This window comes from Pangasianodon hypophthalmus, chromosome 19 (genome assembly GCF_027358585.1).
Source record: "Pangasianodon hypophthalmus isolate fPanHyp1 chromosome 19, fPanHyp1.pri, whole genome shotgun sequence".
In the NCBI taxonomy this organism is placed as follows: domain Eukaryota; kingdom Metazoa; phylum Chordata; class Actinopteri; order Siluriformes; family Pangasiidae; genus Pangasianodon; species Pangasianodon hypophthalmus.
In genome coordinates, this window is record NC_069728.1 from 16,723,547 (window position 1) to 16,743,400 (window position 19,854).

Genomic DNA, 19,854 nt, shown 5'->3' on the forward strand with positions numbered 1-19,854 from the left:
GCCCAAAAATGTTGCTCACTTTCAGTGGAACATAACCACAGCGCTGTTAAATTCTCCCTTCTGATCAGTCAGTAGATGTTGATTAACTTTCTATAACGGCACTTTTTAACAGTCTGCGGTAATGCTGTTCTGTTACGTTTTCTGCCACAGGAAAGTCTTCAGGATAGACAGCACTGAGTTTTGTGGTTTCTTAGTAACGAGCTGCTTTTTTCTGTCTTATTAACAAGAGAAAGTGAGGAAATTACTGTTATAGCTGCTACAACGTAAGTGATAACAGGAACTGACTTGTTTCACTAAATTGTTTCACTGACCTTCCACAAATGTATAAAAAGTGCAATGTGTCGTTCTTTAATAAATAAAAATTGTAATTCATACGGTATTAGAGGAATAAAACACTTCGGGGTGCGCTGTTACAGGAAAATAATCCAATCCAATAATCCAATAGTGGCTCAGGGTTCCTAAGTGATTGCTTATAGCACTTATAGCAAGAAGCGTTCCTGGAAATGATCCAGAGGTTAGGGTTAGGGTTAGAGACAGGAGTTCCTGTGTGTACCCTTTATTTCAACTTGATTCATATGAATTTTTACACGAAATGGTACCATATGGCCATTGTTTGTTATAAGGTTGCATATGACTAGATTTAGTTTGGCTGAAAAGACGAACAGCGGCTTTGTCCGTGAGGACGCCTGCCACGGTCGCCTCTATTTCCTCACGCTGCTCATATGAATGGCTTCGATAGTCCAGAACGGCCACAAAAGCCTCAGTCTCTCTTTCCCTCAATGAACCGAAAGCATTCCACATATTGTCTACCAGGTTGCCAGGCTGGGGAGAATGTTTCACCTATTAAATGGCAGCAGTGACTCAGTGGTTAAGCTTTTATGCTAGTGACTGGATCTAGCAAGACTCCTTCAACCTCAGCTAATATGACTGGATTAAATTCATGTGTGAAATGTGACAGATTACATTTAAAAAGTGGCAACAAGAGAAAATATTTTCTGAAATAATCTTTTACATTTGCTTTCATCAAGCTAAACAACAGTGTGTACTCATTTTTAGGGTTTGTATAGATTTTCTACCCCCTTCATGGTTGATGATCAGATTTTATTACACAGCTGAAAGCGCAGTATAAGCTCAGTCACATGGATTTCAGGAGAGTTTGAGGAAAAGTGTTGTGCATTAGCTACATCTTTAACAGGAAGGACTTAGTGAATGTTCTGAAAACTGATAGCTACAATGTTAGCTAATATTGCACTGTTATTTATGCACCTTATTATATTTCAATACTCGGGTCCCTGAAGGACTAGTGGTTAGGCCACAGTTCTTTTACTGATGTGGCCTGGGTTCGATTCCCAGCCAGGAAACCGTTCAACAGTGTGCTCTCTTTGCTGGTCCCAAGCCCGGATAAAATTGGGGAGGGTTGTGTCAGGAAGGGCATCTGGCATTAAAAAAAAAAAAAAAAACAGACCAATGATCTGCTGTGGCAACCCCTAACAGGAGCAGCCGAAAGAGGAACAACAACATTGTATTTCAATGCTTGAAAGATATTGTAAATGTGATATTGTCTTTGCCCCCCTCTGTAACAATGCTAAAATGTTCAACTTTTTTTTTTAGCAAACTAAAGTTAATCCAGCAGCCAGGAATATCTGGAATAGTTCAGATTGAAGCTTTTTTTTTTAGCTCCTGACCAATCAGATTGCAAGTTGAGGGGGCAACATAAATATTTAATTGTCAACACTGCTATTCAACTAAAATAACTTGTCTATTTCTGGGACATTTACCCAAAATGAACTTAGATAGCTAAGCTAGTTAGTTATCTGATACTAGTTAGGACTGGTAAGAGCATTGTTATGGTTACAGTGTGTTTGCCAAAAGAGCATTTTTTTTCATAACAGCAAAAAACGTGCTCTTGTGAGTGCTTTGTCTGTTCAGATAAAAACCTCAATATTTGTCCATGGCTTACAAACACGTGCACTCACTGCCACTTTAATAGGAACACCTGTACACCTGATCATTCATGCAATTATCCAATCAGCCAATCACATGGCAGCAGCACAACATCATGCAGAAGTCAAGAGCTTCAGGTAACGCTCACATCAAACACCAGAATGAGGAAAATATGAGATTTCTATGACTTTGACTGTGGCATGGTTGTTAGTGCCAGATGGGCAGGTTTGAGTATTTCTGAAACTGCTGATCTCCTGGTATTTTTACACTCAACACTTTATATAGAATGGTGCAAAAAAAACAAAAAACATCCAGTGAGCAGCAGTTCTGTGGGCGGAAACATCTTGCAGATGAGATAGGTTAGAGGACAATGGCCTGGACCGTTTCAAGGTGACAGGAAGGCTATAGTAACTCACATAACCACTCTTTACAACCATGCTGAGCAGAAAAGCATGCACAACATGCCGAACCTCTTCACAAAAAGCTGTAAATGATTATATTTCTTAAATCATGAGACAAAAGCCAAAGCTTTTGTCTTTTTCTCTCATAGAAAAAGGGTTCCTCAAGGGCTCTTTGAGTAGTTAATGGTGAAAATTTCTAAACAGGTTCTATTTGGTTCTATTTTCGTTTCTGTAAGCGAGAACCCGCGCGGCAACTCAGACACATCTCCCTTGAGAAAATTATGATCAACCCCAGAGCTACATGTTAAAAAATGTGAGCAAAACACTTTAATTCTGCGTGTAGACATAAAAATAGCACATATTTTCTCGCTCTCATTTCTCTCTCTCTCTCTCTCTTTCGCTCCATATTTTTCTGTGTAATAGTGAATAAGGATGCCGAGTTTTATCGATCGCTACCTGCACGGCTACAATTACTGAGATCATTCTGTCATCATCACACAATAGGCCAGCCATACATCTTATAATGAGGTGAGCGAGGAAAATCTGGCAAGTCTGTAATTGAAACAAAAGATCTCCAGCGAAGGAAATGGCACTTCCTTTTTCTACTGTACACCATAATTGCCTCTTTGCCATCAGCTCTGTTTTACCCAAGACACAGCACTGAGGAAGAATGTACTGTGTGTAATGGATTTAGAGGACAAGACTTTTTCACTCAGCCTTTCACCAGTCATGTGGTGGATTAATAAAATGTGTGACATCTTACATTTCTGAACCCTGTCACCAAACACCAGGGGATCTTGGATCAAAGTTTTGTGAAAATGCTGCAATATCTTGGGCAGATAAGCGTCACACATTTCAGCCTGAGCTGTCAGGCGAGTAAAGTTCCTGATAACAGTAATGTAAAAATGATCATATATGTTGATAAGTTAAAGTTGTCACTGATTTGGATTCCTTGGTGTTTCACACTACATGAAATCTTTCTTTGTGTGCTATAAACATTTACGCATTATAAAAATGATTACCTGGAGTCCTGTTCAGAATTTCATTCTAGTACTAAAAAATTAAATAAAATCGCAAAGTACTAATATTATTTAAAAAAAAAAAACATTAACACAGTTTAAGTATCTTAAGTAATTTAATTTAAACTCCATATGAAATGGCTTGAGAGCTGTGATTTGATCCTGTATATTCTTTTTCAAACAGGAGTCAGAGTGACAGTGAAGTGCTGTTGAAGTGTTTGATTTACACAACAGCCAATAGTGTTCAAGATGCATCACACCCCCTGCTGAGTCTAAACAAACTAGACAGTAGCTTAGCTAAATAAAAAATCTAGCTAAATATGAATAGCGAAGAATTTAACGATAGCCTTTTTTTCAACTGTGAAAGATTTCTCACCATCACCTTTACCCACGCTTGTCCACTTTAACCAGAAAGATATCCTAGATGAAGAGATGACGTGTTTTTGGAGTTATACTGTACAAGATTGAGGCGAGGTTCAAGGAACTTCAGCAGCACCGAAGGTCACAAGGTCATCACAGGCAGACGTGGTGGATTAAATGATATTACTGACGCTTATTGAAGGAATCACGTTCTCGATCAGTCTGAGGTTGCAGCTCTCCGGCACTGAACAGCACCACTCCGATATAACACTCCGCAAAAACAAAACCGCCAAATTCCATCTTCTTTAAAATGAATAAACTCTAACTAATGTTTTTTCCATCAAGAGATGGAAAGGGAATAGCGTGCAGGGAGATCCACAACTAAAAACACACCAATGAACTATGTTTACTGCTAATGAGCTGCTACTATAGAGCAAGACACATACGTTATAGAGCGCATTTAATTGGACAATCACAAGACTAGCACAGGATGAGTCATCAAAAGTTTTAATCGTTTTCCAAGAATTGACAAAAAAGAAAATTAAAATTAGAATCTCTCTAAAACAGTTTTTTTCTAGACTTAATTTCATATTATTATCCAAAACACTAAGGGACAGGACCAAAAACACCAATTTCATGAAGTGCCCCTCATGTCAAATATTACATTTTAAACAGTTAGCTTCACTTAGTGGCTAATTCTGTTTGTACAGGAGAGTGTCTGGGTCAGATTTGTCAATGCACAAACATTAAAAGTTACATTTTTCCTTGTTTTTCTCAGTAATTCTATAAAAACCTGATTCAGAGAGCGTTACGGTTTTTGTACCTAACACTACTGTGATTAGAGGATGATGTTGAGCCTAAAAAACTTTTAGCCTCAGAACTTGAATGCTAAGCTGGCTAGCTAACAATTTTAGCTAAAATTAGTGATAGACAAATTTGTGGTTCTGTAATGTGTGGTTAAATGAGGCAGGACACAAGTGTGGTTGTTTTATTTGGGAGAATTATAATCAATGTCGATGGCAAGTGAAAAGAAAAACACAGGCAGACAACATTAAACCAGAATAATCCATAATCATAAGACGGAGAAAAACGCATTAAAATCAGGAAGAACAATGACACACAACACTCAGAACAAGAGTTAGACTTCATGACACAAAAGAATGCACTATAAGACTTACGGAAAAGAGAAAGAAACAGTGTAGTATAAATGGACAAACTAATCAAAGGGCTAACAAAGAACAGGCGAACACAATCAGGTAACACAGCAATGACAGAACAGGGCTGGAGAGAGAAACAAAGGCACGTGGAAATGTAAACAAATGCACATGATGCGAACCCTAAACAAAACCCTAATGCACCCTGAGAAGGGGAATTCATGACAGGTTGTTATGGTAACGCCATGAATGCTGTTAAATGAATCTCTGAGAATATGATGATGCAATCAGAGACTCAGATACTGAATTCTCTCTTATTTTAATCTGTGATTAATGTGAGCTAGTTTACTAGCAGCTAACTAGCTAGTTAGCAAAGTTAGCCAGTGGTGGCAGTACATGAGAGCATTTACAAATTCCTATAAATATCCAATCATATTCATAAATCCTGCTATTATTAATGTGGGTAATGGATTGCAAATGTTCCTAGTTCATTTTAGTAAACATTTTATTATGTACATAGAATTTTAATGGATTAAAATTAAATTCAGCACTGCTTTAGATAATCAGTGAGAGAAACAGTACGAAGCGTATCTCTATTTAGTGGCCGAGGGGTTTCCTTTGCCACATGCTTTATTATACAACTTCACAAACGACTGGCAGTAATCGGCACTGAGTCATTACGTGCTCTTAAACAGCCGTTTCATTGCTCTCATTCAGAGTAAATTACAGGCGATAATACGCTATGCCGTACAGTGAGTTTAAAGAAGTTAAATAAATGTCACGGGGCTTCTCAGGGGCTCACACGCAGCAGGATCAGCGGGAATACTCCAGCCCAGGAGGTAATATGAACACCTCTCAGTGTGTAATATATAACAGCCTTTTTTAAAGAGAGGTTTCACACAGATATACTGTAACCAACATACAGGTTTATTCACTAAGAACCATCCAGTGTAGAGAACTGATGTGACTCACCACTGACGTGTCACATGCTAGGGTGTGAATCAGGGCTGTTTCTTGCTATAAGTGGTTGCTTAGTACCTCCGGACCACCAGGGGGCCCCATACTTTTTAAAATAGATATTCTGAAAAGCGCATTTCACTATCATTTGGCGAAAAGGTTTATGTATCAGGCAGTCGCAGGGGGGCCACATCTAGTGTGAAAAGAAAAGAAACTGCAGTTTACGTTTACATTCAAACTGAAAAAGTAGAAGTCCGGTAAGTTGTTGATGTAATTGTGTGTGTGTGTGTGTCTGTGTGTGTGTCATATTATCTTACGTGAGCAGCTTACTCTACCCTTGCCACAAGCATTTCAGTGTACATACAGTATATCCTGGTATACTGTGCAAATGATAAATCAGCTTAACCTGGCTTAAAAAGGAAAGTTTTATGAAGTTAAATGAAGTTAGTTAGTGGCTATCTAACTAGCTAGCTAGTAAGAGTAAGAAGCGACTTCCAGGCAGCATCGGGCAATCACTCCAGATATCATTTGCTCATCTTCCATTTTATTGGGGAGAATAGAAGACTTCTCTTTTCTTGTATTTTGAAGTCATAGCATGTATTAGCATACTCCGATATTAAATTACAGCGCAGTTACGCAAAACGTGTAACGATTGGTAGTTAATACAATATAAGCTAAGTAAAAGTGTCACTGGACATTGTTGCAGTCTAAGATCGTGTAGAGACGATTGTTATATATGTACAGAGACGATGTTATATCAAACATGCCTAATCGAGGCAAAACTTTCTTTGTGAATAAGCTAGCTAGCTTAGACTTCTAACTTAAATGGATCCACACAGCCCCAGTTCTGTAAAGGAGCTTAGGCTTGTTGACTTGTTCAGTTATCGTTACTGTCCCAAAGTTAATAATTATTTTTTAAAATGAAAAAAAGTTAAAAAGTTTTGTTCCTCTTATTCCACAGCAATTTGTCAACAACACATCATAGTTTATTTATAGTAGCCCCATGCTCCCATTTGTTCATATTAATAAGACCAAAAATGGAACTTTTGACATTACTGAGAAAACTCAAAGCTCTCTATCCTGTGAAAACCTAAAGGAACAGCTTTATCTCTGACTATACTCTTTCACAAAAAGCTTCACCATGTCAATAATTGCAAATGGATTTTTAATGCGTTTATGCACAGTGACCGCTATACAAATCTCTGTGAATTAGTGGTTACTATAGAAACGATAATGGATTAGATATGAGCACATTAATATAAACCTGTGATTTACCTTACAGCAAGAATCTACTGCTGTTATAGAAAACTCTGACTGATAAGGTTTGAGCATTCAGCAGTGCTGTGGTATCAATAAATAATTATAACAACTCTGATTAGTAGTTAATTTGTAATAAACTGCACTGTGTAAAACAATGGATTCTGCTTCGAGGACCACCCTCAGTGATTAATGCTCAGCCCAAGAGCAGATTCCTCTCTGGTCCTGGACGAACTGGAGGGAACCCGAGCTGGCCACATGCATTCCACCGCACGACACATTGTTGTGTACATAAAGGAAGGAATAAAGCCGGGCCTGAAAAGCTCCAGCAGATGGTAAGGACGGCGAACGTGAGCAATCTGAGAGTCAGGAGCACCAGCTGTCAGCCATTGTGGCTTCATCAAAACACGTACACACGTACACACGTACACACAGCTGGAATTTGGCTCTCCACTGCACCATTGGTTCTCTCACACTTTCTATACCACTTTGTCAGAACAAGACAAGTTCTCATCTAAGCTAGGACAGAAATCTACTCTATCACACTGACACACTGTAATGCTATGCTTTCTAATCACACTGCATCCACTCCTGATACACTCCCCATCAACAAATCTCTCTCTCTCTCTCTCTCTCTCTCTCTTTGTCTCTCTCTCTCACACACACACACACACACACACACACACACGCACGCACGGGCCACGCAGAAGTGTCTGCAAAACTGAGCTGCTTATTATTTTCTTTTGGTTGATTTTCAGGCCAATTTTTCATGCTTGCCTCAGCTTTCTGTGTGAAATCTTTTAAGCTCATGACTGATGTTAACACACACACACACACACACACACAATGCACACACACACAATGCACAAGACAAAAGAGGAGGGCTGCAAAAATAAAATTTGCAACACTGCAAAATAAGATTTCTGTACACCACATTTAACCAAGTTTTATGTTACTAAGAAGGTCCTTATTGAATTTCTTTAGCAAGATGATGGACAGATGCAAAATGCTTACAGATGCTGATCACACACACACACACATTTCTTTTGCAACACAGAATACTGAACTGGAAATGAATATCACACACACATATTTCTTTTGCAACACAGAATACTGAACTGGAAATGAATATCACACGCACACACACACACACACTCAGGTGCATCAGGAAACAACGTGTTTATAGTGCCTTGGCTGTAACATTTCTTTAGAAACACAGAATATTGATCACACACACACACACACACGCACGCACGAAACAAGATTAAATGAAGAGCCACGTCTTGCGCGCGCACGCACGAGCTTGTGCATAAACACCGTGCGTGACAGATGCGCACTTCGCGTTTTCTCCTCACCTGGTGAAGACTCTCCGGATCCTGTGCAGCAGGCTGAGGGATGCTGGAGCTGTGTCTGCAGGACTGGGCTCCGTGTTAGGAGCCACATGATTGTGGAGCTCGGGCTGAATCATCTCTCTCTCTCCTCTCTCTCTCCTCTCTCTCACTCTCTCACGGCTGGAAACGTGTGTGTGTGCGAGTCAGAAAGCGCAGGGCATGGCGCTCTTTGAATTCATTCAGCTGGTGTTTTGTTTTTTTTGTTTTTTTTTTGACCGTCTAGCTCTCCATCATGCAGGTGAGAAAAATCAGGTGTTCATGTCCAGGACGAGGAGGGAGGACGTGTGTGAGAGAGAGTGTGTGTGAGAGTGTGTATGAGCGTGTGAACGCCACCGCCGGACTGAAAGACTGCTGCTGCTCTGCTCCGAGACGGTGAGCTTTCAATTAAAGAGTTACAGCTTTCAGCCGCTAGGGGGAGCACTGTCACTGTCACTGTCACTGTTACTGTCACTGTTACTGTCACTGACACTGTTACTGTCACTGACACTGTTACTGTCTCTGTAACTGTCACTGTTACTGTCACTGACACTGTTACTGTCACTGACAATGTTACTGTCACTGTCATTGTCTCTGTAACTGTTACTGTCACTGACACTGTTACTGTCACTGTCACTGTTACTGTCACTGTCACTGTTACTGTCACTGACACTATTACTGTTACTGTCACTGTCATTGTCTCTGTAACTGTTACTGTCACTGACACTGTTACTGTCTCTGTAACTGTTACTGTCACTGTCACTGACACTGTTACTGTCACTGTTACTGTCTCTGTAACTGTTACTGTCACTGACACTATTACTGTCTCTGTAACTGTTACTGTCACTGACACTATTACTGTTACTGTCACTGACACTATTACTGTCACTGACACTGTTACTGTCTCTGTAACTGTTACTGTCACTGACACTGTTACTGTCTCTGTAACTGTTACTGTCTCTGTAACTGTTACTGTCACTGTCACTGACACTGTTACTGTCTCTGTAACTGTTACTGTCACTGACACTGACACTGTTACTGTCACTGTCACTGTTACTGTCACTGACACTGTTACTGTTACTGTCACTGTTACTGTCTCTGTAACTGTTACTGTCACTGACACTGTTACTGTCTCTGTAACTGTTACTGTCACTGACACTATTACTGTTACTGTCACTGTCTCTGTAACTGTTACTATCACTGTTACTGTCACTGACACCGTTACTGTCTCTGTAACTGTTACTGTCACTGACACTATTACTGTTACTGTCACTGTCACTGTCACTGTCTCTGTAACTGTTACTGACACTGTTACTGTCAGTGTCACTGTTACTGTCTCTGTAACTGTTACTGACACTGTTACTCTCACTGTCACTGTTACTATCACTGTTACTGTCAGTGTCACTGTTACTGTCACTGTAACTGTTTCTGTCACTGTTACTGTCTCTGTCACTGACACTGTCACTGACCCTGTTACTATCATTGTTACTGTCACTGACACTGTTACTTTCACTGTTACTGACACTGTCACTGTTACTGACACTATTACTGTCACTGTTACTGTCACTGTCACTGATGCTATTACAGTCACTGTTACTGTCATTGACACTGTTACTGTTACTGTCTCTGACACTATTACTGTCACTTTCACTGTTACTGTTACTATCACTGACACTATTACTGTCACTTTCACTGTTACTGTTACTGTCACTGACACTATTACTGTCACTGACATTATTACTGTGACTTTCACTGTTACTGTCACTGACACTGTCACAGTCACTGACACTATTTCTGTCACTGTTACTGTCACTGACACTGTCACTGACACTGTTCCTGTGACTGTTACTGTCACTGACACTGTTACTGTTACTGTCACTGTTACTGACATTGTCACTTTTACAGGCATTGTTACTTTCACTGTTACCGGCACTGTCACTGTTACGGTCACTGTCACTGTCAAACCGTTTAAAGAAATGTATAATCGTTGATCTGATGAAGTTTTCTGTCAGGAGACGTTTGTTTAATATTTATGAAAGGAGTCTGCAGTACCATTGCTTTGTAACAGTTTTTTGCCACATGATTATCTTCAAGATAGTTTCTGTTTTTTGTTTGTTTGTTTGTTGTTGTTTTTTTTTTCATTTTTACACACTACTTTGCACATTGCACCATTGCATATTGTATGTGCACTGCCCACCCATATGTATGTACATTTTGTGTATCTCTTATGTATTTTGTGTATTCTTGTATACTTTTTTTTGCCCTGTATATTTTATATTTGCATTTGCATGATGCTGCATCTTTATAAATGCATTCATTGAACCATAAGACTGACTAATTAATACTTATAAATTGGTGTATAATGCATTATGAGCATGGCCATTGAAAAAGCAGGTACATCACTTATAAGTAATTATAACAGCAATATAAATGTAACTATAACTGTTATTATAATGAACCATAGGTCTTGTGTCTTTATAAATAATTACTTGCTTATAAATAATTCATTATGAGCATGGGCATCATAGAAAGTGTTACCAGTAGAGGTTATATGTTGTTAATATATTATTAACAGTATTTGTTAGTGGAGTTACCACAAGAATTTCAGTGTGCAGTTTTCCATGTGGCAACTGTGCAAATGACAAATAAAAGACTTTGACTTTTTTTTATCTACACAAGCTGCATTTTAATTGTAAGGCATAAAGCACAACAGATGATGTAGTTATATGAAAATAATCCACGCTGGTCTGTCATGTGTTATTCCGCTTATACCACAGCAATTTACCTTTACATTGCACAGCAGTTTAATTACATTGTTTCATTTATTAATGAACAACACATCATGCATTTTAACAGTTTATAGTTAAGATAGTTAAGTTAGTTTCTGTTATTATTTACATTAAAGCTGTGATAAACAATCATTCCCTCACCAGCCTCTCCTTTTCTGTCTTTCTCCCTTTCAGAAAACACACCTTGTCATATTCTGGTGTATTACTGATAAAGTCCTTTAATGACGTTTTTTTTGTTTTTTTTTTGCATTTATTTTATTTTATATTCTTTAGGGGTGAATCATTTTGACAAGTTTTTTTTTTTAGATAAAATACTATTTTAAAAAAAAGTAAATAAGAATAATTTTTTGTTCTTAGAAGAAAAGTAGATATTTTTCCAGTCATGAAATTATGCGTGTAATTATTATTTTATACAATTATTTTTTAACGACTACACATCTCTGTACAAATGTTTTGAGATAAACAAGGCATTCAGCACTTTATAAATATTGTTGCTACTGTAGAAGAAAATGTTTTGGAAATACACAGCTAATTTCTCAGTTCTTGTTGTTACTGTCACCTGCTAATAAAGGCTGCGGACCTCGTTACACTACAGAGCTGCAAAACTCAATTAAATTGTCAAGGTCTCTGTAAGACTCTGCGCCAAGTGAGCACAGTGTCATCACTTTTATTTTATTTTTTTTAAATTGCTGTGTAGAAGTCTAGCAGTAAATTGAAGCCTTACAGGAACAAGAGCTTTAGAGTCTAATAAAAAAGCAGGAATGGTTTCATTTGCTCTCTTTCTTCACAGAGAATACCATCAGCTGTCAACCAAATCAGTGAGTGGCACGGATTGAAAGCCGTCACCATCTTGTGCAAAGCACTGAATTTCGGACATGACGAGTTTTCTAAAGCCCCCGGTTTTTCAGCCATGATGAAGAATCGCCTGAAAGAGCTGCGCGGATTGCTACAGTTTCACAAGGCTTTATAGTTTCAAATGATTTCACAAGGTCATATTACACCATTTATGTCCAGTTTTTAGTGGATTTTTAGTGATTCAGAGAATTATTACTCACTAAATTCTTTATAACCAGTAAAACACAATAAAGCATAACTTGGCTATAAAACTCAATTAGTTCAGTGGACTTGCCAAACAATGCCTAGCTTTTCGGAGTGACCATTTTTAGATCCTTTAAAGAAATAATGCAGGAGAAAGTGCAAAGTGGGTAAAAACAGTGCAAGGTATGGTTACCGGGCGTATTCCCGGGTGTATTCCCACCTCACACCCAGTGTTCCCGGGATACGCTACGGATCCACAGACACCATGACCAGGATAAAGTGGTCACTGGAAGTGAGTGAGTGAGTGAAATATGTTTATATATATATATATATATATATATATATATATATAGAGAGAGAGAGAGAGAGAGAGAGACAGAGAGAGAGGGATAAATAAATAAATTAGATAGATAGATCAAAATAAAAAATCAAAAGTAGTCTTATATATTTTGTTGTTTGTACTTTTATTCATTTGTTTGCTTGTTCATTCACTTATTACTTACTTATTACTTATTTATATAACTTCATTCATTGTCTATCTTTAAAAAACCTTTCAATCTTTGCAATAGGTAATGAACACTAAAAAGTATTCCTGTTCCTTTGTAAAAGAACCGTGATGTAACTACAGTATAATGTGCTGTAATGCCTTTTATTACCAATTTTAATAGTAACTTATTGTCCTTCTGTTTAAAACCCAGAACATGCCACTGTACATGAAGAGCCCCATCTTCACTTCTTCACATCATTCAGCCAAGACAAAACTGTTAATAAAGACGAGGTTGGAACCAGGTGGACCTTTTGAGGGTAAAACAAAGCACTAGTTCACTACACGTCATCTGGCACAGTACGCAATTAATTTGCGACCCGAGAGACCACACGTCTAAACTGAGCAGCTTGCTAGTGAGGCAGGAGACAGACAAGCCAAGGTTAACATTGGGAAAATGTCAATATTTGATCTCATGTGCCCTCGACACACTTCTGGTAAGGAGGCTCCTTCATCTCTGGTGCAGTTCTGCTTTACAAATGGGATTTTTTTGAGGTTTACGTCATCTCAGTTCATTCATTTTTGAAGGGTGTAGTAAGATTTTATTCAATCTGTAGTTTGATATTAAGGTTAAATATTGAATAAGATAGATAATGTTGGAATGAAGGGTGGAGAATGTGAAATTTAATAAACAGATATATTGCATTTTTATTTGTGGCACAAAGAGAACAAATTACACTTAAAAAAAAAAAGCTTCATTATTGCTTCAGTGGAAAAACAATCAGGCAGGTGTTGCTTTTTAATGAATTTAACACTCACCTTGTGTCAGGAGTGATTTGTAAAGAAATTCGACTTTATAACTCCTAGACTCCACTGTGAGCTATGAATATTATTATTAGGAATATTCATGTGTTTTACTAATAATTCTGAAAAGCCTGATGATGAAGGGTTCAGTGCAGTAGAAATGAAGAAATAATGAGCCTTTAAATAGCATTTCTTTCTACAGACAGCGACACTGCCGGGAAACTGACACTTTCAGCTCCTTATCTCTTTCTTTCCATTGCAACCACGCCCCGAGAACAGCTTAGGGCTGTATTTGGACAGTGATTGCACTTCTGTGTGGCACTATTGCAACACAGTGATGTAAGTCAAACGCAATGCAAAGGGGAATTGCATTCTCACTTTCACTCCTTCATGCAATCTTCTCCATCGTTTTTAGAGTAGCTAAACATAAATAACTTAATAAAAAATAAGGTGTTATATATAGCTAGCATTATATTAAGGGTTTGTCACTGGATGAGATAGGAAAAAAATAGCTAACTATTTAGATAGTAATTACGTACTATTACTCAAATAAATACAGAGCAGTATAGTTTTCCTTAGATTTACATCGAATTCCTTAATGCTGTTTAAAATAAACACTTATATTTATTATATTTACAGAGTAAGACATTGCATGTTTAGTCTTTTTTATGCTATTATTATTATTATTAGTATTATTTTAATGGCTACTACAGCCACCACCACCACCACTACCACCACTTTTACTACTACTACTACTAATAATAATAATAACAATAATAATAATAATAATAGTGATATCTGAGAGGGAAGACTGAACACTGAACACTGCTGTAGGATTGAACAGTGAAATGAAACGCACTGTGTGAGCATGGAGCTATTGATTTTATTAAGGATAAGGTTTTTGTTCAATGATGTTTTTGCGTCAGTAATAAAAACAGGCCTGTGTGTGTGTGTGTGTGTGTGTTGCAGCGCTTTCTGGCTGGAGCCTTAATTGAAGGTCACGTGTAGGTTACAAAGGTCGTTTCCACAGAGCCGAGACGCCTACCACCTCTCCGTTGCCATGGAAACACATCGGCGTTTTGACCCATGCAGTGCTCATCAAACACGAGGAACCTGTACACGCACGAGCTTTATACTGTATCTGTGTGAACATGGGTTAAGCTTTACACCGACTCACACCCACACACATTTTGATTGTGAATAGAGAGAAACAAGACAGTGTGTGTCTTGTGTGTGTGTGTGTGTGTGTTGGTGGAGGGGTTTGGGGGTATGTTTTTATATGTTTTGAGGTCCAAATGTTCCCCACAATGATAGGAATATTTGGCTGTTCCCCACAAGGAAAACAGCATTAAAAAACAGGTAAATACTGTAAAAGAGACAAAATGTTTCCTTTAGGTTACTGAGGTTAAGGTCAGGGTTAGTGTTAGGTGTAGCAAAGCATTAATTAGCTTAATTAGCTTTTAAATTAGCATTGAAAGTTATGTCAGGGGAAGGTCCTCACTAGGATAGTAAGATTGTGAATGTGAGTGGTGCACGAGGTGTGCTGGGAACAATACACACACCATGGAGCAATATTTCAGTATGTAAGTGGCTTTAATACAGAGCTGTGGACAGGTCATGAGATGAATCTTTCTTTCATTTGCACGTGCGAGTGATTTTGTTTAACATGGCCATGAGGTACAAAATCATATTTTGTGTATTCTGTCATTTGTGTGCTCCTTTACAGGCAACGTACCCATGGAGCGTTCTGATATGTTCCTGTGAGCAGTGTGGCTAACAGTGTCATTGCACACACACACACACACACACACACACACACACACATAAATCAGAGCTGGTGTGTATGCCTACACTTCCCCCACATGTGATTAAACTCTTGTGTATTGATCTCTGTCCTGAAGCAGCTCTGCTGTCCTCAGCCTGATCCTCCAGATGCTCAGAGTTCATGTCAATGCATCAATCTCAAGTGGGTGAACGTGTGTGAATGTATGTTCTAGCATGTTCTCATCTCACAAGTGCACAGCGTCTGTAAAAAAAAAAAAAAATTAAATAAAAACGAGTGGCAGTAAATGCATGTTTTCATCTAATCTGAAAGTAAATCCATGAAGAAAGAGTGAACGTGTGTGAATGCATGTTCTAGTACGTTTTAGTTTCATTTGTACGCATCTGTTTATTTTAAAAGAAAGAAAGAAAGAAAGAAAAGACAGCATATGTGCATGTTCTAGTAGGTTATTATCTAATATGTGAGTTCAGTTTGGAGTATGTTTTAGCCAAGGGGCTGAATACGGCTAAATGAGAGATTTCAGTTTTTGATTTTTAGTAAATTTGCAGAAATTTCAAAAAAGCTTGTTTTCACTTTGTCACTATGGATTATTGCGTGCAGAGTAATGGCCAAAAAGTCCATTTATTCCGTTTGAAATTAAATCTATAACACAATATAGTGTGCAAAAACTGAATGGGTCCAAATTGATTCAGAAGCCACTGAATAACAGGGAATGTGTGAATGCATGTTCTAGTGTGTTCTCTTCTAATCCGTACACCCAGAAGAAAAAGGGTTCTCTTGATCGTTAATAGTCTTTAAATTCCTGAATCTGTTCTACTTTAAGGTCTCCATCAGAGGGACAACCCTTTAGGGTTTTAGATTTAACCTTTTTTTCTTATAGTGCACACTGAAAATAAATGATTTACTTAAAAATTAATTTTAAATAAATCATTATCAAGTCTTTACTGTAATGTCTGAGTGCCATTTATAAAATAAAATAAAATAAAATAAAATAAAATAAAATAAAATAAAATAAAATAAAATAAAATAACCCTGTTGCATTCTACTTTCTACTGTCAGTAAAGAAACCTTGTAAAGAGAGAGAGAGAGAGATTATTGCCTGAGATGGGTTAACACTTTTTTTGTTAAATGCAAGTTTTCTTAGATTCTACATTAAAATATTATACAAAAAAAATGTGTAATTTAAACTGAAAAAAATCTTTAAAAATATTTTAATTAAAAAAATTAATTAAAAAAAATTTTATTTAAAAAATAACATTTAATGCTTTAATATAAAATTATTTATCAAGTTTTCATGGAATTGCACCATTTTTCTTCTATTATTCAATAATTTAAATTATTAAACAATTTAATAAAATGAGGCAGAGCATGTGTGAATGCACAAGCATGCACTTGGACGTGATTAATGAAATAAAACAGTATTATAAGGCAATATCCAGCCTTTACTGATAATTGTGCAGCTGAGTGAAACATTATCAATCTCCAAACACCAGGCTTTGCGAGAGGTAACGATGCATCAGGGTGCCATTAATCTCCTAAACCAAGAAGGTGGTGTTAGCAAAGCATAGCTGCTCTGCTGAAAAAAAAAAAAAAAAAGCAGACCTCATGGAGCATGAGCTATAAATAGACCCTCAAATCAATAAACCAGAACCAAGCAAGTCCTTATGTTTATTTATGTGTGTGTTAATGGGAGCCTGTCTTGACTCAAACAGCTCAATAAGTGTTCAGCTCGAGTTAATCGATATATCACACGGTATACTGTGTATATTCTGCTTTGTAAAGTGCGTATCATTTACACAGAGGATTAACACCAGAGCTCAGCTACCTCTATAACGTGTCAGTGTGAGAAATGATGAGGCTGATGAGGGTGCACAAACTTTCTGTCAGCGGGCTTCATGCTGCACTGACATGATGAACGGTTTCAATTTTCCACTTACCTTGCAATCGTATAAGAAATAATATGAATTTTCCACTTAGCTCAGCGACTGAAATGTGTTTCTCTCGCTTTCTCTCTACACTGCGTCTCAGGTTTCCCTTCCAGAAGCTTCTGATAGCTGACCGCGGACTTGGTGCTGACTGCAGGAACACAGCTTCACTCACGGCTTCACCATCAGAAACTGTTTTATTCACACAAAAAAAGTTCTCTACTCAAAAAGTTACTCAAGGTTGCCCAATTTGAGAGATCGCTTGCTATTTTGTCATTTAAATTGCTCTAAAATTATGTCTAGACAGCCAGGAATGTGAATTTTCCTTTAACCTCGTCAGCCGAAATGCTTTACAAAAATTGTAAAATTCTCGATTCTGCTTGGCCAGAAGATGTTGATTAATTTTCTATCACAGGTGCTCTAACAGTTGTTGTAGCTTCAAGACAAATCAATAATTTAAAAAAAAAAAAAAAAAGTGTGTAAATGTTGATATGATGAAGTTTTCCTATGAGGAAATGTTACCTGGAAATTGAACATCCATGAAAGAAAGGAGTCTCCGGTGTCAGCGCTTCATAAAAGTCAGCTGTAACTTAGGAAAAGGTCTCAAGGTAAGGGTGTGCAAACTTTTGCACTCAACCGTATTCCAAAAATCCACTCTAATGGCATTGTTTGCTTTAGGGGGTCCATCCGTCTATCCATTCTCTGTACTGCTTATCCTACACAGGGTCACGGGGGATCCTGGAGCCTATACCAGGGGGATAACTCAGGGGACAAGGCGGGGGACACGCTGGACAGGGTGCCAACCCATCACAGGGCACAATCGCACACACACTCACACACAATTTGGAAATGCCAGTCAGCCTAGAACTCTTGTATTTGGACTGGGTGAGGAAACTGGAGAACCCGGAGGAAACCCTCCCAAAGCACAGGGAGAGCACACACAAGCTCCACACACACACACACACAGGGCAGGGGCAGGATTCAAACCCCCAACCCAGGAGGCATGAGGCAACAGTGCTAACCACTAAACCATTGCGCCCCTCCACGGGTTCCAACATGAGAGAATTAACAATGTAGAGACAGAAATAAATAAGGAACAACACACTTTGGGGCGGGGCTTATTGGCAGGTCTGTTATAGGAAAATAATCAACGATGGTGTGATGTGATGCGGATTGTTCCAGACTTGCTTTTGATCGCTCCTTGGTCTTCATGATGCGGTTAGTTTCGAGCAAATGGAATGGGTGTACGGTTATATTGAGATCATGTGACACTTTAAATATACACAGGTCAATTTTATTTAACTAATTATAAGGTAAGAAAGATAAGAAATTATGTATACAGGAGTGAGCAGCAAAATAAGGAATAACAGTAAATATGTCACGTGGCTGTGGAGGAGGAGGGGGTTTGATCAGTCCTGTAACACGCACTGGGAGGGGAATGATGGACGCCACAGCTTTGGGAGAGAAAGCTGTTTTTCAGACTGTCTGTGTTTATCTGGCTTCTGATGAATTTTGCAAACTGTACTGATTTTCCCAGCAATTCAGTATGAAGCACTATCTTGTAAAGATTCAGGACATTAAATCCATTTCAGTTCCAGGTTGTAACACAACACAAAATGGAATGTAAGTTCACTTAAAATATCACTTTAACCACATCTGTGATTTTTTTTCTAAGCATTTTCTGTTCTGCATAAACCCATTTACACATTATTCTCACACACACACACACACACACACACACACACACACACACTTAACTGACAAACTGCTGAAGAATGAAATCGTTTGCAGCAACACCTGGCTCTGTCCGTCACTGAGGAGTCGGCACTGATTAGAGGAACACAGCACCGTGCCACAGTCGAGATTTTCTACCCAGCCCTGAATAAACAGGAAAGTAAACATGCAAAACATCTCACTGCTTCATCAAGGGAGTTATTTTATTCACAGACTGAAATCAGAGTCCAATTTACAGCATAAAAACCAATAGAGTACGAACACTACTGCAGGCAGAGAGGATCTGGCTACTGGTACTGGAACTAAAACTAACACCTTTATCTCACATCACATGCTATCTGCTGTCGCTCAGAAATGTTGTGCGGCTCACCTATATTCATTTTTATGCTTTGGTTGTTGCTATATTATTATTACTATTATTATTATTATTATTATTAACATGCAGTTCTGTCATTTTAAAATCCTAAAGGGCATTGGGTACAAATAACATCTATCTATCTATCTATCTATCTATCTATCTATCTATCTATTCTTTTATTTGTTTGTCTGTTTATGCACTTATTTGTTTGCCTGTTTGTATATTTGTTTGTTTGTTTTGTCTATTTATTTATTTATTTATTTATTTTGTTTGTTTCTTTGTCTGTTTGTTTGTCTATTTATTTATTTGTCTGTTTGTTTAAAATGTGTGTTCATTTTCTGTTTAAGGGTGCTCTGATAACTTTAAAACAAGTACACATAATTCTTCATTGTATCGGAATTTTTTTAAAAAAAGGAAAAGTGCTCTTAGTGTGATACAAAAAATATTTTAAATTAATTTTAGCAGCAACTTTCTGCATAA

General features: G+C 37.9%; 1 protein-coding gene across 1 annotated transcript in view; it reads right to left on the reverse strand.

Annotated features, from left to right (window-relative positions):
* The window catches only part of slc35f1 (solute carrier family 35 member F1), a 116,401-nt gene extending 107,574 nt beyond the window's left edge, over positions 1-8,827 (reverse strand). Inside the window, exon 1 of the mRNA XM_026922908.3 lies at positions 8,448-8,827. Within this exon, the coding sequence (XP_026778709.1) occupies positions 8,448-8,560 (113 nt within the window). The 5' untranslated portion in view covers positions 8,561-8,827. The remainder of the gene's footprint in view (positions 1-8,447) is intronic.
* Between the last annotated feature and the right edge of the window lie 11,027 nt (positions 8,828-19,854).